The sequence below is a fragment of the Orycteropus afer genome, unplaced genomic scaffold, assembly GCF_000298275.1.
Source record: "Orycteropus afer afer isolate SDZICR_OR568_19922 unplaced genomic scaffold, OryAfe1.0 scaffold00821, whole genome shotgun sequence".
In the NCBI taxonomy this organism is placed as follows: domain Eukaryota; kingdom Metazoa; phylum Chordata; class Mammalia; order Tubulidentata; family Orycteropodidae; genus Orycteropus; species Orycteropus afer.
In genome coordinates this window covers 356557-380533 of record NW_006922408.1, presented here as the reverse complement: position 1 = coordinate 380533, position 23977 = coordinate 356557, and the positions used below count along the sequence as shown (strand labels likewise).

The 23977-nt window shown below is 40.1% G+C and overlaps 1 protein-coding gene across 1 annotated transcript in view; it reads right to left on the bottom strand.

The window, feature by feature from the left end:
* Window positions 1-23977, bottom strand: part of COLEC11 (collectin subfamily member 11) — a 113013-nt gene that overhangs the window by 14535 nt on the left and 74501 nt on the right. The window contains exon 3 of the mRNA XM_007957889.2: window positions 874-945. Within this exon, the coding sequence (XP_007956080.1) occupies window positions 874-945 (72 nt within the window). The remainder of the gene's footprint in view (window positions 1-873; window positions 946-23977) is intronic.

The following is a 23977-nucleotide window of genomic DNA, read 5'->3' as shown; positions in this document are numbered from 1 at the left end:
CAGTGACTCCTCTGATACCTATAAAGTATTTCTAATACCTATATTTGTAGGGAGGTTTTTATGAGATAATTCATTAACAACTTGGTGACTACTGTTCATTGACTTCCTTACCACCTCACTGCTTGGTCACCACTCCTGAGTCTAGCACAGGTGTGGAACAAACCAGGCATTCAGAAGATGTTTGTTAATTGAATAATGAGAGGAACCTAAGAGTACTGCAGTTTTGAGCAATTCTTTAATTACCCTGGCCCTCAATCTTTTCATCATGGGAATAATAATACCTGATCAGCCTTCTCACCAAGGGTTGTGCAAGTCAAATGAGATAATAGAGAGGGAGACAATGTGCAAACCTCAGGTTTATATGAATTCTAAATCCAGGGTATTGTCACTAGTGTTGCTAGTTTCATACCTGTTACAGCCATTCTGTGCTCTATTCTTATTGAGGATCATCCTATATCCTCAAAACATCTAAGAAACAAAAGTTGAAGATTAATAGACACAGTGTTTCTTGTGCATGGTCTATCAATAACTTAAATGAGGCTCTAATTGCTTTATTAAATTTGTGAAGGAAGTTATTGTTGAAAAATCAAAATCTTCCTCAAGCACCCCAGGGAAGCCTCCAGAACACAGCTCCTGATCTCTGAGCCAGTGATGGCATGTAAACCCCAGCTAAATTGTGATCATTTTGCCCCACCCTAGAGGGAACAAAGCAAACAACTAACTCTGATCACTAACAAAATGCACACATTAATCATGTATAATGCACATGCTAAATATAATTAAGAACACCTGGAAAGTTGCTCCAGTTTGCAATTATTTTCAGCGTACTATGAGCTGAAAGGTAATATGAGGCAAGAATTGAATCAAAAATACCTTTAGAACCAATGGGACCAATTTTTCCATGGCGACCCACACTGCCTTTCTGTCCTTTGTCACCCATGTCGCCTGCAGAAAACAATAAAATAAAAGTTGGCTGATACACATTTTTTTTTTTATATATCACACATACATACACACATATATAAGTAACAGGAAACTAAAAATTAATTACACTATTTATCTTAATGCCCCACAATCATGTATGTGATTGTCCTGGCAAGATTCTTCACAGGTAACCTGTTGATATATTTTCCTTTGAAAGGCACACTTTCCCTAAAAAGTCATTCACATTACAGAATGGAGGAGGCTAAGTGGGACATTCCTAATTCCTAAACTCAACCTAACTTCATTTTACTTGATGATCATTTAAGAGAAGAAAAGACTCTTTCCTCTATCCCAACAAGACAGTACTTCCCAAGCTCTTATTCCTGCAGCCAAACCAAATCAAATAATCTATAATTCTGTAAAACACAAACATAACTGGGTTTCTTTCATAAACTGGACTGTGTCCATATTGTGATGTGTGTCACATGCCAAGGCCATTAAGCCCTTCTCTTGTTGCATTTGAAGATGGGCTCTCTGAGGAGAGGAAAGGAGCCATGCCTCTTTTAAATATGAGGCTGAGAGATGAGAGAGAAAAAAGGAAGAGGAAGAGGAGGATTCCAGAAATGCTCCCTTACCTACCTCCGAATTCAACTTCTGTAGCAAAATGCCTAGTTACAGGTGATTTGTCACTACCTAACAACATGGCTTGTGTGGGTTAATTGGATTTTATAGGGTTTCTGCTCCTATTCTGTAGCTCCACTTCTTCCATACACTTTCATAACAATAAGAGAAAATAAAGAATGATTCTAACAGCATGACCCAACAGAACTCTCTTCTAATCGTTGGACGAAGGTTGAATACTGTCAGGGTTTGGTTTTGTTTTTGTTTTTCTGTGAATAGGTATCCACAGAACAAATTAAGGCAATGAATGGAATTTTCTCAATATTAATATTTTCTCCCTCAAATTGTTCTTAAGCCTTTGGTAACTGTTCCTACTTGTCTGCTGGTGATCATCATAGACCACAAACCAAACCAATAAATATCTGGCAAATACACAGAGGAAAACGTGAAAGAGGAAATAGGCATGGTACAATCAACCAGGTTGCATTCCCAATTAACAGATTTGACGGAATGTATTCTTTTTGTTTTGAGTCATGACATTTCAACATAATGAGTTCCCTCATAGAAAAGCATCATAGTAGTGAGAGGTAAATGACAACAAGAACAAATAATTTGCAATCAACCTATTAATCAATAAACTCACTTACTCTATTTGTAATCCTGCACTAGAAAAAAAAAAATCATTTCTACTCACTGGCTTATAGTAATATATGCCAGAAACTCACTTTAATTGGGAGAAATGCTAAATTGTACTCTTACAATGTGATTGAGAGGGAGTGGGTGGAGTGTGGTTAAGAGACATTCTCCTATTGCTGAAAGAGGAATCAAATATTAGATTCCCAGGCTTTGAAGGGATCACAGAAGCTAACTCTCTATGTTGTGTTGTTGTTGTTGTTGTTATGTGCCGTCGAGTCAGCCCCGACTCATAGCGACCCCTCCTTGGGTTTCCGAGGCAGTATCACTATGGAAGTAGGATTGCCCAACCTTCCTTCCGAGGAGTGGCTGGTGGGTTTGAACCACCAGCCTTCTGGTTAGCAGTCAAGTGCCTTAGCCACTATGCTACCAGAGCTCCTGATACTATCTTCAAATGGTGACCACTAGGCTATGAGTCAGGGCCGACTCGACGACACATAACAACAACAACAAGGCCTCTTCTAGTAAATTCTCTTTGTTATGGATTGAATTATGTCCCCCCATAATATGTGTTGTAAATCCTAACCTCATGCCTGTGGTTATATAATCTCATTTAGGAACGAATTATCTTTGTTATGTTAATGACTCAGGATTAGTAAAGGGTTTCTTGATTCAACCTCTTTTAAGATATAAAAAATTTTAAACAACCAACTCCAAATAGAAAGGAAAGAAACCCCAAATACCCAAAGCAATACTGAGGAAAAAGAACAAAGCAGGAGGTCTCACATTCCCCAATATCAAAACATACTATTGTTATCAAAATAGCCCAGTATTGGTTCCATGATAGACATGTATGCCAGTGGAATAGAACTGAGAATCTAGAATTTAACTCAGACATCTATGGACAACTGATTTTCAACAAGAGGTCAAAGTTCACTCAGTGGGGCAGAAGCAATCTCTTTAATAAATGGTGCTGGCAAAATGGAATATACACCTGCAAAAAAAAAAAAAAAAAAGAAAGAAACAGGACCCATACCTCACATCAAACACCAAAACTAGCTCAAAATGAATCAAAGACCTAAGTGTTAAATCTAAAACCATAAAATTCCTGGAAGAATTTTAGAAGAAAAAAAAAACTATAGGAGCTATTCTTTTGTAAAAATAGGATAACAAACAATATAACAAATGGACAAAGACAAAACCACTAAATGGGACCTCATAAAAATGAAAAACTTATGTTCACCAAAAAAATTTTATTAAAAGAGTAAACAGATAATCTACAGACTGTTTAAAAAAAAAAATTGGAAACAATTTATCCAATAAGGTTTTAATCTCTAAAATCTAAAGAAAACTGCAACAACTTAACAATATAAAGACAAATAATTCAATCACAAAATGGGCAAAGGACATGAACAGAACTTCACCAAAGAGAACATCTAAGCAGCCAATAAATAATAAAAGGATCTTCATTATTTATCATTAGCCACTAGAGAGATGTAAATCAAAACTACAATGAAGCATCATCTTAGCCCAGTTAAAATGGTACTGATTTAAAAAAAAACAGTTAACAATAAATATTGGTGAGGATGTTTGAATGTTTGGTGAGGAGACTGGAACCCTTAGTCATTTCTGTTGGGACTTGTAAAATGGTACCCCACTATGGAAAATGGTATGGCACTTTCTTAAAAAACTAGAAACAGAGCTACCTATGATCCAACAATCCCACCCTTAGGTATATACCCTAGAGACATAAAAATAATGATACTAACAGACATATGCACACTTATGTTCATTATTGCTTTATTCACAATAGCAAATAAATGGAAAGAAATGAAGTGTACATCAACGGATGAACGGATAAGCAAACTACATATGTAGAATGAAATACTACACAATGATAAAGAACAGTAAGAGTCCGTGAAACATATTATAACATGGAACTGCTCAGTGAAATCAGTCAAGCATAGAAGTGCAACTATTTTATGACCCTTCTTTTTATAAGAAGACAAGAATAGATATAAACTTACAGAGACCAACACTCATTGGTGGTGGCCAGGAAGGGGGGATGGAGAAAGTATGCTTTATACAGTAGACACTAGTCATTTGTGGTGATGGGAAAATGGCACCAATCGTAGATGTAGTGAGTACAGTACAATCAAAGTAATAATGAGTGTTTGAGCACAAATAGATTGGTATAGGCAACTTGGTATATAGGTAGGTACAGATGCATATATAGATGATAACAGATAGAAGTATCTATAACTCACAGCCATCCAGTCAGATCCGACTAATAGCAACCCCTCCTTGGGTTTCCAAGCTCTGGTAGCGTAGTGCCTAAGGCACTCGACTGCTAAACAGAAGGCTGGTGGTTCAAACCTACCAGCCACTCCTCAGAAGGAAGGTTGGGCGATACTGCCTCAGATACCCAAGGGGGGGTCGCTATGAGTTGGGTCCGACTTGATGGCAAATAACAACAACAACAACAACAACAACATCACTACAGAAATAGATTTCCCAACCTTCCTTCCGAGGTGTGGCTGGTGGGTTTGAACTGCCAGCCTTCTGGTTAGCAGTCAAATAAGAAGTATCTATAGGTACATGCAAATACAAATATGTCAGTATAGACACATCTATTCACTGAAGACACAAATATGAATACTCCTCAGACATACCAAATGTCTTCCAACACTGGCTTTCTGCATTTGAAAGCTTAGAGCCATAGTCTCATAGGACAACTCAATTGATCAGCATAACATAATTCACAAAAATCATGATCTGTATCCTGAGGAAGTAAGTAGCTTCTGAGTGGCCATCTACTATACAACTATGGGTCTTGGCTCACCGGGAGCAAAACAGTAAGAAGGTATCCAAAGTTTGCAGAGAAGAAACAAGACTTGCAATCTATCTACCCTGAGACTAGAAGAACTAGATGGCTACCACCACTGACTGTTCCAACTGAGTCCACAACAGTTGGTTCCCAATAAAATGGGAGGAAAATATGGAGCAGAACTCAAGAAAGCCAGGCAAACTGGAACAGTAGAGGATAGTGGACTCCCTGAGACTATCACACTGAGACAGTCTTTAAAACTAGAACCAAGTCTATACTGTGAGATTACATAACTGCTAAATTAGGTCATTACATAATTTCCAAATTATATCATTACATACCTGTCAAATCACTGAGAATCATAGCCCAGCCAAATTGACACATAAATTTAACCATCTCAGTCAGCTTTACTCTTGCCTTGCACTTCAGTGTTCATTACTGCCACATGTCCACTGTTAATGTGCTAAATAATTGGATAGTAGATTTTTTACTATTATAAATGTGAATTTCAGGTAACAAGATAGTAAATAAGTGAGGAGTAAGTAAGTATAAGGAGTAAGTAAACATAAGATTGGTGCCCTACTTAAAAACCATCAGTATGAGACCAAAAGGTCATCAATTTCTCAAAAGCAAAGATGAGAATATAAGGGGGCAGGGAAACTAGAGTACTGGAAAGGGAACAAACAGAACACAAGTAAAGACAATGTTGATGAAGAAATACTTGAGATCATTAGCCATTAGAAAGATGCAAATCAAAACAATGAGCTATCATCTTACTTCAGCAATAATAGGTACTGGTGGGACTGTAAAGTGGTAAAACCACTGTGGAAAATGAAATGGCACTTCCTTAAAAAGTTGGAAATAGAAATAATATTTGATCCAGCAGTCTCACTACTAGGAACACATCATAAAGAAATGACACCCGGGACACAAATAAGTATATGCACACCATGTTCATCACAGCACTGTTCACAATAGCAAAGGGATGGAAAAAACCTAAGTACCCATTAAATATAACCAAACTATGGTACATACACACAATGGAAAATATGCAACATTAAAGACTAATGAAGAATCCACAAATCAACTTATAACTTGGGTGAACTTGGAGGAGTAAAATAAGTTAATCACAGAAGGACATATACTGTGAGTCCATTTTTATAAAAAGTCAAGGAAAGGTTTACACAGGGAAGGAAATTTTCTTTGTTGGTTACCAGGGATATGAGGGGCAGGGAGGAAAAAATTGCTGACTAGTTAAGAGACATGTTGATTTGAGTGAAGGGAAAGGCAATATAACAAAAGTGTGTGACCAGCACAATATCATTAAGGAAAGGGAAGACACAGAGAGGCACCCAAGAGGCACAGACAGAAAGGTAAATACTATTACATATACAATACTGCATTATCAGTCATAACAAACGCTAATCTACTGGTAGATAGATACATAGGTAAACAGGCAAGATCAAGTATGGATAGGTGAACGGGAATATACCCATGACCAATGATATTGTTTGATAGACAATATTCCTACATACATATTTGTGTGTGCTACAAAAATGTCCATATATTTTACAGCAGTAACAAGGGACAGAGTTAGGATAATTTTTTAGCCACAATCAAGCACCTTGAGGAAGTCCTGGGCCTGTGGCCTGGGCCATGGTCACAGGGGGACATCAAGCTCAACTGACACAACATATTACACAAAAATATTGTTCTACATCCTACTTTGTTGAGTAATGACTGGGGTCTTAAAAGCTTTCAAGTGGCCATCAAAAATGCAACTATTGGTCTCTCCTCATCTGGAGCAAAGAAGAGACAAATGAAACATATGAAAGACATAAGAAATAATTAGTCCAAGGGACTAATGGACCATGAGAACCTCAGCCTACATAACTCTGAGACAAGAAGAACTAGATGGTATAGATTACCAATGCCAACCACTTGGAAAGGGAACAAATTGGAGATCCTGGATAGAGTGGGAGAAAATTGTGGAATAAAAGTAAAAAACCTAAAAAAGACCAGGATTACTGGTCTAACAAAGACTAATAAAACCCCACTCCCATGGCACAACTCTTAGCCAAACAATAGACAGACCTACGAGCTGAACAACTATACCAGGGAGATGCACTCCTTAGAACAGTCAGTCGTGAGAGACCAGAAGGGCAGCATCTGTGCAGGGAGAAACCAGGTAGCCAGGAATGTGTATACAAGAAGGGCACAGGCAAGGGGTAACAACAGGGAGGAGATGAGGGGAGAGCTGTAAATAGTACTAGCTATAGCTCCTAAAGCAAGCCATCTTCAGACAGTTTCCATTATTAGAAGAGTGTTCCTTCATTGACTTGAAGGAATTCAGAAACTTCACTCTGACATCTCCACCCAGCAGCTCTGGTTTGCATGCCACAGAAAGGCAGAAGTAGTGGGATCTGCCTTCCATAACACAGTCCTCTAAGTATCTTTAAATTGTTTTTCTCTGAAATCTATTTACAGCTCTCCTCTGGCTAAAAACCCTCAGTCACTTCCCCATTCTGGCTGTCTTTTCCTCTGGGCATCCTCCAGTCTGTGTTCCTCTGAAGGAGTGACACCCCAATCCAAACTGCATGCCCCAATCATGGTTTGGCCACCATCTCCTCCCTTGTTCTGGAACCCTTGTATTCATCAATGTAGTCTGAAGCTAAAAGATGATTACAGTATTTCTCCCTACTGGAGGGGCCAATCTTTTCCCTTAAGTCTATTTTTCAAAAGACTAACTTTCCTGTACCCCTTAACTCTCTAATGTGTTCCTGTTTCATAGGTCCTGAAGAGTTGAGCATTAGTGCTGAAAAACTTTGGCAGAGGCTCAGAATAAAATGGGAGCATAACCTCAGTGTTTGATGCTTTTCTTATTTTTGTTGTTATTAGTTGCTGCTGAGTTGGTTCTAACTCATGGTAAGCCCACGTACATCAGAATGAAACCCTGTCTGTCCTGTAACATCTTCATGATCATGGATAAACTCAAGACCATTTTTGGAGGCACTGTGTATTTTGAGTGCCTTTCAGCCTAGGTACTATGTCACCAGAGCTCCCATTTGGTTTTGGTTTGGTTTCAGCGTAGGGGGCTCATCTTGCAGCACCACAATGGAAAATTCTCTGTTGTGATCCATAAAGTTATCATTACCTAAGTTTCTGAAATAGATCACCAGGTCTTTCTTCCTAGTCTATCTTGTCTGGAAGTGCCACTGAAACCTGTCCACCATGGGTGACCCTGCTGGTATTTGAAATACTGGTGACATACCTTTCAGCATCTTAACAACATACAAGCCATAACAGTATGACAGACAGACAGGTAGCAGTTCTTATCATTATCTCTCCTCAAATCTTGGGCTGTTTTTGCTTATTTTAATGCTGCTCACTTATTGATCAGTTGACAAACTGCAGTGACACTCACTGTATTGTGTCCTCATTGAGTAGTTCACTCAAGCAAAATCAGATTAAATAAGTCTTCAATACAACACTTTTTAAAATCAGTAAATTTCCTGAAGAAGAGATCATGCAGACCATCTAATCAAATCATATCTTCAAAGGGTGAGACACAAAGGCCTAGAGAGACAACAATTTATCCACATTCCTGTAACTTATTCCTGACAGAGCTAGGGCTCCGGATCAGTTCAAACTTCTCCCTTCCCATAATGTCTACTACATCACACTGCCCTGCATCAACACCATGAAGCTGAAACAAGCACCTCCCAGCACCTTCAATAAGAAGGCTGGCTAGGTAAGTCCCCAATGCATCAGACCCTTGCTGAATTTCCAACTGAGAGTGGGGAGAGATGCCAGAGCATGGAAAATAAAAAACAAATTTTCTACTCTAGGGATTTTGCCTTCCCATGAAAAAGCCCAAATGCTACAGCAGTCTGATAAGCTACTTTGGTGAAGCCTGATTGGATCTGAGCATGAATCCATCATTTGAGTCTATTGTTTGCTAAGAAGACTCCACCAGAAAAAGAGGAGAAAGGAGTTTAGAGAGTGTCCTATCAACCTCAGGGTTCATTTCTCCCTGAGACCCCTGCAGAGATTTGGGACTTGTTTGAGGACTGTAGTGGAGAAGAAAAGCAGGGCACAGGCTCCTGCAGAGAGGAATTTAAAATGACCTGCACCTTCTCCCTATCTCCTCTCCAGACAGCTCCTCAATGGAGGGGAAGGTCTGGCCCCAAACAGACAAGTAGACAGAGGATAATGAGACCCTGGAGAAGACTCTGTTGAAGTGAAACACCTGCGATCATGAATATAATTGGTATCGTGTTTTTTTCTCGCATAAGATTTCCCACCTTAACAGAACTATTAATTAATGATTCATTTCATCAGCTGAAGGATTTAAAAAGAGTCTATCACACATCCTGCTGCTGTAAATAAGTTATACCCTGAAGATGATTTGAGAGCATTTGGCTTTTGGCCCATCTCTAACATTTCACAGCTAAGTGTTAATGCTAATTCAAGGTTGTTGCTGACAGTGGGGCCGGTCACTGCCCTTAATCTATCAATTTGACATGGTAGTCACCAGCCAGGTACTATACTCAGTTCTTGCCCTTGGAGAAGTGTTAAGCCCAGTCCCTGCCTTAGAGGGTTGGGAGAAACTGAGTATCCATATAGGACATAATCAGATACAATGTAAGATAACCAGCAATTCACCAAGGTCATCATGGAGACAATGAGTTCCAAACCCAGAGGAGAAAACAAACACTGCCAGGTGGGTTAATCTAGAGCAGTGGTTCTTACACTTGAGTGAGCATCAAAATCCCCTAAAGGGTTTGTTAAAGGAAAGATGGCTAAGCCCAGCCCCCAGAGGTTCTGATTTCTAACAAAGATGTGCACATCTTTTACAAGTTTCCAGGTGATGCTGAGGCCTGTAGTCTAAGAACTATACTTGAGAGCCACTGCAGTCTGGAATACAAGAAGATTAAAAGAACTAAGAGGTCATCCCAAAGCAGGACAAGGATTTGGAGTAAGGCAAGACTGGGTTCAAATCCCAGCTCTGTCCTTGAAGAGCTGAATGATCTTGGGTGAGTTGCTTAATCTCTTTGTCTCAGTTTTCTCATCTGTCATATTGTATCATATAACACAGGGCCCCATGAGATAGCATACTAAATTAAAGGGTCCCATAGATTCCTCCTATTTTATCTCCAGGGCAATGATTTGCTCTGTGACTCCATGCCTAGAATGCTGCTCTGCTCTACCCCGAATAAGAAACAGCATAGCCTAAAGATTAAGAGCATGGGCTCGGGAGCCTAGGTTCCATTTTTTTCTCTATCATTTAACTGTGTTACCTCTGTGCCTCAGTTTCCTTGCCTACAAAATAGGGATGATAATGGGTCCTATCTCAATGGGTTTTGGTGGAAAATACATGCAACCATTCAGAATAGTGCTTGGCACTTAGGGATTAGCATATAAATTCCAGTTGCTAGAATTATTATTATTTGTGGGCAGGAACTCTCAGAGTTGAGAAGGATCTCCTATATTTTGCTGCTTCACATGTAATCCTATGGACCAGGAGAACAGACATCACCTGGGAGCTGGAACACCAAAGACATGCAGAATCTTGGGCCCCATCCCAGATCTACTGAATCAGAATCTGCATTTCAACACATTCAACAGCTGAGTATCATGTGCAATAAAGCTAAAGGAGCACTGGTTTAGAATCTGCAGAGCAGACCTCATTGAAACCATTTGGTTGAGATTTCACCATAAGCCACTCCTCACAGGCAACAGATACTAACAAAAGTTCATATTAGAGGTGCTTGGAGTTGTAGGGCAATTTTGTTGGTGTTTCCATCTTCTGGAGGTAAATTAGAATACTTCAGGGTCAATGCTATGCCAGGAAATCACTTTTATATGTTTATATTGATTTCAACCTCACAATATTATCATCATCATCCCTATCCTCCAGAAGAGAAACTGGAGTTCAGAAAGGGGAATTGACCCACACCAGGGAAAACAACTAGCTAGTAAAAAAACTGTATTATCTATTGTCTCAGATATCTAGTGTTTCTATAACAGAAATACAACAAGTGGGCAGATTTAACATACAAATTTGTTTTCTCACAGTTTAGGAGACTATTGCTGTTGTTGTTATTGTTAGGGGCCATCAAGTCAGTTCCAACTCATAGCAACCCTATGAACTATAGAATTAAACACTGCCCAGTCCTGTGCCACCCTCACAATAATTGTTATGCTTGAGCCCATTGTTGCAGCCACTGTGTCAATCCATCTCATTGAGGATCTTCCTCTTTTTCACTTTATCAAGCATGATATACTTCCCCAGGGACTGGTCTCTCCTAATAACATGACCAAAGTATGAGAGACAAAGTGTCACCACCCTTGCTTCTAAGGAGCATTCCAGCTGTAATTCTTCCAAGATAGATTTGTTCATTCTTCTGGCAATCCACGGTACATTCAATATTCTTCACCAATACCATAATTCAAATGCATCAATTCTTTTTTGATTTTCCTTATTTATTGCCCAGCTTTCACATGCATATGAGGTACTATGGCTTGGGCCAGGCATACCTTTGTCTGCAAAAATTAAAGCACTGTAACATTTTCAATAGGTCTTTTGCAGCAGATTTCCCTAATGTAACATGTCATTTGATTTCTTGACTGCTGTTTTCATGGGTGTTGATTTTGGATCCAAATAAAATGAAATCCTTGACAACTTCAATCTTTTTTCCATTTATCATTATATTGCTTACTGGTCCAGTTGAGATTATTTTTATTTTCTTTATATTGAGATGCAATCCATACTAAAGTTTATAGTCTTTGACCTTCATCAGTAAGTGCTTCAAGTCTTCTTCACTTCCAGCAAGCAGGGTTCTGCCATCTGCATACTGCAGGCTATTAATGAGTCTTTCTCCAATCCTGATGCCACATTCTTCTTCATATAGTCCAGCTTCTAGGATTAATTGTTCAGTATAAAGATTGAATAAATATAGTGAAAGGATAAAACCCTGATGTACCCCTTTCCTGATAACCATGCAGTATACCTTCATTCTGTTCAAATGAAAGTCTCTTGGTCTTTGTACAGGTTCCTCATGAGCACAATTAAGTATTCTGGAATTCCCATTCTTCACAATGCTATCCATAATTTGTTATGATCCACACAATGAAATGTCTTTGCATAGTCGATAAAGCACCTGCTAGAAGACCGTATTCAAGGTGCTGGCTTTAGAGGAAGGCTTTTTCTCCCTGTCAGCTCTGGAAAGTCCTTGGCTCTTCTGAGTTTCTGCTCCTAGGCAGTCTTCCTGTGGCTTGGCACCTCTCTTCCCCCATCTCTACCCTTTGATTCCTTGTTGAATCTCTTTTATTTCTTTATGGCCCATAGTCACCTTTTGGGCCTGCAACTGAGCTCACTCCAGTGGCTTCCAACTAAACAATAGACAGATGTATAAGGTGAACATGTACACCAGGTAGGGACACTCCTTAGAACAATCAACCATGGGAGATTAGAAGGGCAGTATTTGAACTAGGAGATAGCTAACAGGGTATGAATGCATAGGAAAGAAGGACACAATGAGAAGGTAACCACAGGGAGGAAGTACAAAAAGAGCTGTTACATTGTGGGGATTGCAGTCAATGTCTTGAAACAAAATATTATGAACTGCTGTATGAAAAATGAATTTGCTTTGTAAACTTTCACTCAAATCACAATTAAAAAAATTTTAAAAATTGACTCAAGATACACCTTACACTGATTCTCATTAACATGACAAAGACAATCCATTTCCAAATGGAATTATAACCACAGGAACAGAGGTTAGGATTTACAACATACATTTTGCAAGGACATAATTCAATAACATTCCACCCTTTAGCCACTAAAAATTCATGTCCTGCTACATGCAAAACACATTCACCCCATCACATCATCTCAAAAATCTTAAAAACTCTTAAGTCTAAAATCTCATATTCTGAATCATCTAAATCAAATATGGGTGAGGATAGCAAATGTTTTTTAAAATTTAAAAAATAAAAACAGAAAATAACAGATGTTGGTGTGAATGTGAGGAAATTGGAATGCTTATTCATTGCCGGTATGGATGCAACATGGGTCAGCTGCTGTAGAAAACAGTGTGGCAGTTCCTAAAAAAATTAAAAACAGAACTACGATATGACCCAGCAAATCCACTCTAGATATATACCCAAAAGACTTGAAAGCAAAGATTCAAACAGAGACTTGTGAACCAATGTGCACTGCAGCACTACTTACAATAGCCAAAAGGTGGAAACAACCTAAATGCCCATCCACAGATGAACGGATAAATAAAATGTGGTACATACATTCAATAGAATATTACTCAGCCAGTAGGAAAACTACTAATCAAATGAAGTCTTGATACATGCTACAGTATGAAGGAAGCTTGAAAACATTATGTTGAGTGAAATAAGTCAATCACAAAAGGACAAGTATTGTAGGACCTCACTTATATAAGAAGACAAGAAAAGGCAAATGTATAATGACCAAAGTTTATTTATGTTTACCAAGGATGGGAGGAAGTGGGGGAAAGGAAATTAACAGTGACAGAATGCAAAAAATCACATTGATTAAGGGTAGGGTTGCATAGCCAATTATTGTAATTGCTGTCAATAAGTTGTACACCGGTAAAAAGCTGAATGACAAAAGTCATGTGATAGATGTATTTACAACAATAATAATCATAATTAAAAGAATAGCTGCTGAGGCTGTTTATGTACAGACAAATATCTCATGTGATTTGGTTCCTTGGTTTGGAGGTTTAGGGTCATCGTTTCATGAGACACCCAATTAATTGGACTAATAATGTGTTCTGTGCTCCTGTTCTACCTCCTAGTTTGTTAAGTAGTGCCTGGGGTCTTAAAAGCTTGAAAGCAGCCATCCAAGACACAATAATTGGTCTCTATTCACCTGGAGTATAGAGGAAGGAGAGTCAGGAGGAAGAGGAGGATATGGAATGTGTGGCTAATTGCCTCCATGAACAACTGCTTCCTTTGCCATGAGACCAGAACTAGATGGTGCCTGGCTACCATTACTGCATATTTTAATCAAAGATTCCATAGAAGAATCCTGATCAGAAAGGGGAAAATGCAGAACAGAATTTCAAATACTCATGGACTCTAGACTTTCTGGAGCCATGGATGGTGGATGACCTCTGAAACTATTTCACCAAGATAAACTTACACCAAAATATCCCCTGAAGTCTTGCAGTGTAGTAAATTACTTAGTGTGGCTTTTCTACCCATAAGCCTTTGTAAACTCCAAGGTGGGATTTGCTATGAGCAACTGAGGGGCTCCTGATTGCTAAAGTTGTCCACCTGGAGTATTTCTGTTGAGAGTGGCACAAAACAATGTTCTGGGAGGTTCCCACTCTCTCTCAGGTGCTTAGAGTTCTGATGCTATGATTGGCTAGTTTGGCCACTCTGCCAGGCTCAAAAGGAGGCCTCCTAGAGGCAGAACTCTCTCTGACTGCTGGTTGAGGAAGACATGCTGCTGAAAGAGACACGTACTCCTGAAAGAGACACATGCTGCTGGGAAAGAGACACAAGAGACACACATTGCTGAGACACCAAGGGACATGCACTGCTGGGGGAGAGACTGTGAGAGACTTGACTGAGAGACGGTGGGCTGGGAGAGAGACTGAGCATTTTTTCCTGAACTTGAATTGTAGCCTGCTGCTTCCCTAATAAACCCCATAATCTGTGAGTTCCGCGTGGCCACTGCAGCAAATTATCAAACCCAGGAGAGAGGTGGTGGGTGCTTTGGGAGAAACGGTTGGAGAAAGGGCTGGAGGGAGGCAGCATGTCTGGCCTCGCAGGAATAGGCCTTGGGCTATTGATGGTGATTCTGTCTTCCTCTTGTGGGATTAGAGGAGGTCAGAATATGTGACCTCCTTGCCTTTTTTGCAAGTCTTCTTAAAATGAAACAATAGTTCTAGCTTGACAATTTAAAAAAGGTTTGCCTTAAGCATGATATTCTTTTCAGAACTATATATGGGATCAAGTTGACAACAGCAAATTGAAAGATTAGATTGGAAACTTACTGGGCAGTGAATTTATATTAATGAGGGAGTAATAACTCAGAGAAGGAGTATGAGAATGGCTGTACAACTTGAAGAATGTAAATCAATGTCACTAAATTGTACATACAGAAACTGTTGTATTATGCTTTGCTGGGTATACTCTCAAAAAACAACATAATAAATAAATAAAATTTAAATATATGGGTGAAACTTTAGGCATATTCCCTCCTGGGGCAAAATTCCTCTTCATTTGTGAACCTGTGAAATCTAGAATATAAGGTAACGCTTCCAAGGAACAAAGGGGGGACAGGAGCAAAGTAGACATTTCCAACACAAATGGGAGAACTTGGAGGGAAAGAAGAAATAACAGGCATCAAGCAAGTCCAAAACCTAGCAGAATAATTTACATTAGCTCCCAAGCTTTGAAATAATCCTCTAATTCTCTAAGATCCTGTCTTCCAGGCTCTGGGTGTTAGCCATGTCTTCTAGATTCTAGGTAGAGACCCCTCAGCCCTGGGTTTATAAGAGCAACTCTGCTCCCTCAGCTTTAGCCAGCCCCATTCCCCTAGTCATCTGAGTGGTGACCCCACCCCCTCAGCCTTAACAGGCCCCATTCTTCTGCTTTTGGGGTATGGCAGCCCGACCCCTCAGCTTTGGGTAGCAGCACCATCTCCCTTGTACAACTTAACAGTAGCCCCACACTCCAGAACTGAGTTGGTGAAAAGACAACTCTTTGAAGCCTAGGAAGCTGTGGCCACACCTTTGAGACTAGACAGCTCTGCTTCCTGTGCTCCTTCCAACAGTTCTGCTGAGCTGCAAGCTGAGCCAAAGACGGGTCTTATCTTTTCTTGGAAGACAACAGATGTAACCCCTTTAGCCTGTTGTCTAGCTATAGAATTGCAAGAGACCTACAGTGTTCTCTCCTTTTGTTCTTTCTCTGTCCTTTTCAGTCTAAACTGATGGATTTTCTGCTGTGGTAGTTGGTTAGATCCATCAGTCATAGGCTTACCACCTCTTTGGTAAACATTCTAGGACACATGTCCTGAGACTGTACAACAGAATGTTCCAAATCTTTAAGTTTTGTTTTCATTTTTCACAGTTCATTTAAGTCCACCTTTTTCCTCTCATATTTTACTGGAAGTGACAAAGAGAAACAATGCAGTTCCTTTAAGATCTTGCTTAGAAATCTCATCAGACAGATATCCAAGTTCATCACTTCCAAGTTCTACCTTCCACCAAATATTTGAACATAATTCAGAGAAGTTCTTTGCAACTGCATAAAAAGTAGTGCCTTCCTTCGATTGTCCAATCACATGTTTATAATTTTTTTTTGAAGCCTCACCACAAACATATTTAATGTCCACATTTCTAGCAATATTCTGCTCCTGGTGCTGTATCTATTCTCTAAGAGAATAGAGACTTTCTCTATAGCTCTTCCCATTTCCTTCTGACCTCTCAGCACAATTGCAGTTGACATCCATAATTCTACCAAAAGTCTTTTCACCACAATCTAGGCTTTTACTATTAGGCTCCTTAAAACTCTTCCAGCCTCTACCCATGACCCAACTCCAAAACCATTTCCACATTTTAGGTATCTAGTTGTCTGTTAGAGCAGCATCCCATTCTTCAGGTACCAAATTCTGCCTTAGTTATCAAGTACTGCTAAAACTGAAATACCACAAGGGGTATTTTAAAAACAGAAATTTATTTTCTCATAGTTTAAGGGGCTAAAAGTCAAAATTCAGAGTGCGGGCTCCGGCTCCAGGGGATGGCTTTCTTTCTCTGTCAGCTCTGGAAGAAGGTCCTTGCCTTTTCTGAGATTTTTCTTCTAGGCAATCTTCATATGGCTTGCAATCCCCCATTTCTACTCTTCACTTGCATGTTCAATCTCTTTTATATCTCAAAGAGATTAACTCAGATACAACCTACACTAATCCTGTCTCATTAACATAACAAAGACAACCCATTCTCAAGTGGAATTTTAACCACAGGATAACCCACTGTCATCAAGTTGATTCTGACTCATATCAACCCCCCACTGGGTTTCCAAGGCAGTAACTCTTTATGGAAGTAGATTGCCGCATCTTCCTCCACAGAGTGGCTGGTGGGTCTGAACCACCAACCTTCTAGTTAGCAGTCAAATGCCTCAGGTACTGTGCCACCAGAGCTCCTTATAGGAATAGAGGTTAAGATTTACAGCACATATTTTGGGGGAACATATTCAATCTATGACATTGAATGATAAGTCTCTGCCCAAATCCTCATTCTACCATCCACATAAACTTGGGCAAGTCACAATCCTTTTTAAGCCTCAGTTACCTTATCTATAAAATGGTAAAAGAATAATATCTAATTTACAGGGTTTTAATGAGTACTAAATAGCATGCTGAATGTAAAGAGCATAGCACAGGACTTGGCACATAATAATGTAAATTTTATTCAAACCTAGGTCACCTGACTTGGAGTTTAGGACTCCAAATGCTGCACCTCAGTGATGGAATAATGGATTGTCTAGAATTTTTGTTGGTGCCTCCTTGTTGGTTTTTCTATTACTTTTGCCACCAAAAACGATTCTCAAAAAATCCAGTCACACAACGGTTTATGTCTATGATCTGAATTCCCAGGTGTATAGTAGAGCTGACAAGGTTGTAGTCACTGCTTGGTCACAGCCAGCTACCAAGAGGGACCGAGTAGTTGAACCTGTGGGCTTGGGACCATAGTCACAGGGGACATCAAGCTCAATTGGCATAACATAATACACAAAACATTGTTCTACCTCCTACTTTGGCGAGTAGCGACTGGGATCTTAAAAGCTTGCAAGCTGCCATCTAGATGCAATGATGGGTCTCTCCTTGTCCAGAGAAAAGAAGAATGAAGAAAACCAAAAATTCATGGAAACAATGAGTCCTAGCAACAGGTACACCATCCTATCTGTAGCCTATATTGTACTATGAGACCAGAAGAACTAGATGGTGCCCGGCTACTCCTGCCAACCACTTGGAAGGAGATCTATGTAGGAGATCCTGGATAGAAAGGGAGAAACGTGGAATAAAACTCAAAATCATTTGGAGAAAAAAAAAGGGGAGACCAGGTTTGCTAGTCTGATACAGCCTGGTAGAACCACTAAGACTATGGTCCCTAGCTGCCCTTCAGGTCTGGAACTGAACCCAGGCCTGTGGCTTCCAGCCAAAAATACATAGGCATATGAGTTGAACATTTACCTCAGGTAGATACACTCCTTGGAGAGGACAATCATGGAAGAAAGAAGGGCTTCTTATGCACAGGGAGACAGCTCAGGGGGCAGGAGTGCATGGAGGGATGGACACAGGGAAGAGGTAACTATCGGGAGGAAGTATAAGGGGAGATACTGCATTGTGGTAAATTGTGGTCAATGTCATGAGACAAAGTGTATGTGAACTGCTGTATGGAAAGTGAATTTGCTCTGTAAATTTTCACCCAAATCACAATGAAAAAAAAAAAAAAAAAATCCAGTCACAACTGAAAGATTGTAATCCTAAGCATCAAGGGGCTGAAGGCACAGTGCAGGCTTACTTGGTTAGCCAATCCTTGTGGAAAGACAAAAATGGCCCCTTCTGCAACCCAAAGGAGAGGTAACTGATGCCTAGAAAGTCAGTGAAAGAAAAGGAGCCATGTCAGAAAGGTTCTCCAAGAGCCCATTTGCCTCTGCTTGGCAATTAAAAGGTCACTTAGCCAGTGGAGAGTTGAGAAGGCTGGTGGGGTCCCTGTACTCTCTTATCCCTTTCATTCACTTCCAGACCTCCTAAATTCATGGTTTCTCCTTTGAACCCTACTTCACAGCCCGTACAACAAATGAGAAGACCTGTTCATGTTTCCCACACCCTAACATTTTTCACTGGAAGGCCATTTGTGAGGAAGAACTTGGGTACTATGGACAGCTGGGCCTGTGGTGGCTATGGAAATTCCATCCACTGAATAGACCCAATGCCTCCCCAGTCACAGCTTCCATCTCATGATAATTCTTTTACTAATCCAGCTACCATTTACTTAGGAGTTCTGGTAGCATAATCCTAAGGCACTTGACTGCTAACCAGAAGGCTGATGGTTCAAACCCACCAGTCACTCCTCAGAAGGAAGGTTGGGCAATCTACTTCCATATTGATACTGCCTCGGCAACCCAAGGAGGGGTCGCTATAAGTCAGGGTCGACTCAATGGCATATAACAACAACAACAAACATTTACTTGCACCTATTTGGAGCTAAGCAATATACATATACTACATACACACAGACACACATACATACATGTACATACTTTTTATTCTCATACAACTCAAGGTTATAATGCTGGTTAAGTGGCAGGAGCAGACTTTAAACCAGACTACCAGAATTAACCAAGAGACTTCTCAAGCCACATACTTCCCCTCCACCACAATAGCTACAAACACTGAAACCTACTGCTATTGTGAGCTATTGTTTCATAGGAATATTATAACTTTTAGGTGTGTTGGTAAAGGAGAAAAAAGTAGGAATTATTAAACAGACTTAGCTTGTCAATACAGTCTCTACTTTATAGCAATTCAAGGCCTTTTAGGTAGTAAACTTATTTTACCTTGCAGACATTTCTTGGAAACTAACCTTTCGGCCGAAAAGTAGTATGGACACAAATCCAGAGATTCTCAAAGGAGTGAGGATTAGAACAAAAGGTCTATTATCTTTTTTCTATTTCCAAAATGGTCTTCTTTCTCCTCCAAATAGCAATAAACATTTTGCAAAAGGCAAACAAATCTCCCTCCCTCTGATTTTATGAGATGATTGGAAAATGCACTAGAAACAATTATATGCTTTCCCTTTAAGTTTTAAAGAGCTTTTGGTTGAGACACCCCAGAGTGCTTTGAACTAATCTAATATCCCCATCCTCACATTCCATTACACTAATGAGAAGTGGTGAAAGGCTTACATTTGTCCTCTAGACACGTACAAGGAGCATGAGCAACTCACAGCAGGAATGTAATTCTTATTAATTTTAATGAAGATATCATACAGTCCTTTAAAGTGGAGATGGGGCAAAAAGAGGCACTTGGAATTCAGCTTCCTCAGCGATTTTAATGAAGGGTAATGTGCACATTATAAAGCCTAGAAATCCCATCACTGAAGTTACAGTAACCCTCCACCTTTTCATGTCAGGAGAGTCCCCAGCTTTCTATGATGTAGGGACCCAAGGCGGCTTTCCTCCTCTTGTCTTAGCTGTATGTTCAGGGGACTATAAGCCTAGAAAGCTGAGATGACACACTTTTAGTAAGTCATGTCAGCAAAGGCACTCTCTGTACTATTTTTCACACAGCAGTGTAGCCTCGAAATATGGAAATTATTCTTATTTCAATAAAGGACAAAGGACAGCAGGATATATCTGTAGGACCCATTTGTTTGTCTACCATTATTTCAGAAAAGGCAATCCACTGCCATGTATGCACTTTCTCCTGCAGCTGTTTGAGTTCCCCCAGCAGTGGGGCTGTTTAGTTTTCCAACTGGAGAACCCCCATACCATGCATTAGCCAATTAGTAGCATCTCCCACCTGCAGACCAGGTTCTTTGTGGATACAGCTTGCATTTTGCTGAAGCTGAAGCAACAAGAGCACCTGGATTATCTAACAGATCTACCAACTCAGGACCATAGTACTGGGGGACAGTAGACTCAATTGGCACAGCAAAATATGTAAAATTCTTGTTCCTCATCCTATATTGGTGAGTAACAACTGGGGTCTTAAAAGGTTTCAAGTGGCATCTAAGATGTAGTAGATGGTCTCCTATCATCAGAAGTGAAGAAGAGTGCAAAAAAGCAAGGGCATTTGGAAGCAATCAGCCCTAGGACGTGATGGCCCTCTAGACCAGAACTAGATGGTGCCTGGCTACCAATGCCAACCACTCAGGAAAGGATCCAAACTGGAAATCCTGGATAGAGTGGGAGGGAAAAAGTGGAAAAAATCCAAAAACACAATAATGATCAGAATTACTGGTCAGATGGAGTCTGGTGAGACCCTAATACTATGGCCCTGGGATACATTTTGGGCCTGGAATAAAACTCACTCCCAGGGGCTGGTTCTCAGCCCAATAGTAAACAAGATGTACATGCAGACCACTCAACCCAGGTTGATGCATCCACATACTCTATGGAGATGCATCCTTTGGAGCAATCAACCATGGGGCAACAAAGGGAGAAAAAAAAAAAAAAAAAAGAACACCTGGATGGAGGGTGTCTGGATACTTGCTATCCAACATGTGGTCTGCAGACCAGCAGCATCAGCATCACCTAGGAGCTTGTTAGAAATGCAGAATCTTAGGCCAACCCTTCTGAATCAGAATCTGCATTTTAAAAATATCCTGGGATGAGATGTGTGCACAGCTCAGTTTAAGATGCATTGGTGTAGACAAAGTCTTCTGTTCAGTCAGACAGGTAGAGGATGAAGCTAAACTTGGAACAGCCCAAAGTCTCAGTGTACAAGCCTATTCTCTAAAACCAGGTGAAGGAGCTCCTTCACCTTGGGGAAGAGATGGCACATACACAGACCTGAGTTCTTCAACCAGTAGCCAGAGAACACCTACAGATTTCAAAGATAATATATTTCAAAGATATTTTTCAAAAATATGATTGAGGGCCTTCCATATGACAGGTCCCGGGCAAGATAATGGATGTGCAAAGATGAAAATTATATGGCCTGTGCCCCCAAGTCACCTGCAGTCTTGCAGGAGAGCAAAATATATGAAGTAGGTACAATATTCCACCTACAGTGAGCCTGCAGCATGTCTGTTATAGGTGTGTCGTTAAAGGACACAGTTCACTGAAGTGGCTGTGTCTTGAGAACCTGCAGGAGAAATGTTTCTCTGGCCTCAATGCCAGGAACAGTTTGTGTATCTTAAGTACAAGTGGATTTTGAGTCCGATAACCCAGACGTTTTCAAACAGCATGCTCTGCAAAGCCCTAGGAGTATGAGGCTCAGAGGACAGGAGATGACTTGTGCATAACGCCAAGCACCCAATGATCTGCTTCAACAATAATAGTTTCGCATCTATCTATTGTATACTATATATAACTTCTACAACTTAAAAAAATTACAAATAACTGATGTAACTAACTGTATTTTCCTTCTTGCACTGGTGAGAACTCAAAGCCACCTTTGCTGATCAGCCCCACCAAATGGACAGGATCTCGTGGCATGCATTTTGTTTAAATAACTTGCTGTTGACACAGATCCTTACTTTTTCTGATCAAAATGTTCTGAGTTGCAGGTAATTTGTTGCACTTTAAACAGTGCAGAAAAAAAAAAAAAATAGTGGGGAAGAGAGTGAAAGATACAGAGACAGAGAGACAGATTGGGGGGAAGAGAAGGAAGAAGGAGAGAGAGATTGATTGCTTAGATATGGGAGCAAAACAATGAAATAAAAGGCAACACTGAGTATAGTGGTGGCACCAAGAATATGTATCTGGCTTTGCTTGGGAGACTCAGGTAAACTTTCACAGAGCAGGATGTGTTTGAAAACTGACTGCCTTTTGCCCAATGATCTGGGAAAGAAAGCATTACAATCAGAGTAAGAGCATGTATAGCATTTATAAAAGTGGTTTAAAGTCATTTCAGGAAAGAATCTAATCTTGGCCAGTAACGAAAAGATAAGAGGGGAGGAAATGGCCTAGAGAATGTGCCAGAAGGATTAAGAAGGCAAGTAGAGGTAACTGTCAGTCACACAACTCAAAGTCATAGAGATCCAAGTGTAAAAAAGAAACTGGCAAAACTATGAAAAACTCCAAAACACCAAACTTACTGCCATCAAGTCGATTCTGACTTATAGTGACCCCCTTTTGTTTTCCAAGGCAATAAATCTTTATGGAAGTAGATTGCCCAGTCTTCCTTCCATGGAGTGGCTGGTGGGTTTGAACCACCAACCTTCTGGTTAGCAGTCAAATGCCTTAGGCACTACACCACCAGAGCTCCTTGGCAAAACTGTAGATCAGTGATTCAGGGGTAAGAGAGAGAGAGTTAATAGGTAGAGTACAGGGCATTTTCAGGGCAGTGAAATCATACTGTGCAATACAGTAATGGTGGACATATGACATTATGCATGTCAAAATCCATAGAACTGTACTATACAAAGAGTGAACCCTAATGTAAACTATGGACTTTAATTAATAATAATTTATTGATATTGGCTTATAAATTAGTACAAATACATAAGATGTTAACAATAGGGAAATTGTATACAGTGGGAATAGAGGATTTACAGAATTCTCTGCACAACTTTCTGTAAACCAAAAACTGCTCTCAAAATAAGGTTTATTAAAAAAATGGAAGAAGTTGAAGGTAAAACTTAACTATAAATATGATCATGTTTCAATCTGTTAAATAAGAGAAAACAAAAGGCTGGAGGAAGGCTTGAGATACACCCAAAAGGGCCACTATGGGGAGCTAAATGGTTGATGCTGTGTCAGAAATAAAAATATTTCAAATGGATTAGAAGAATCCACTACATAGTGGCCTGGGATCATGTGCCTGTAACCCAAGAGGAATTAGAGATAAAGCATGATCTGGTTATATATTAGAATGTAATCCAAAGTGAGCAAGGGTCAGGCTTTAGGGATAGTTTTAGATTAACTCAAAAAAACTTACTGCCATCAAGTCGGATCCGACTCATAGTGACCCTTCCTTGGGTTTCCGAGGTGGTACCACTATGGAAGTAGATTGCCCAACCTTCCTTCCTTCTGAGGAGTGGCTGGTGGGTTTGAATCACCAGCCTTCTGGTTAGCAATCAAATACCTTAGGCACTATGCCACCAGAGCTCCCAGTTTTGGATTGTTGTTATTGTTGTTAAGTGCCGTGGAGTCATTTCCGACTCATAGCGACCACATGCACAGCAGAACAAAACATTGCCCGATCCCGCGCCAGCCCCACAATCCCTGCTATACTTGAGCCCATCATCG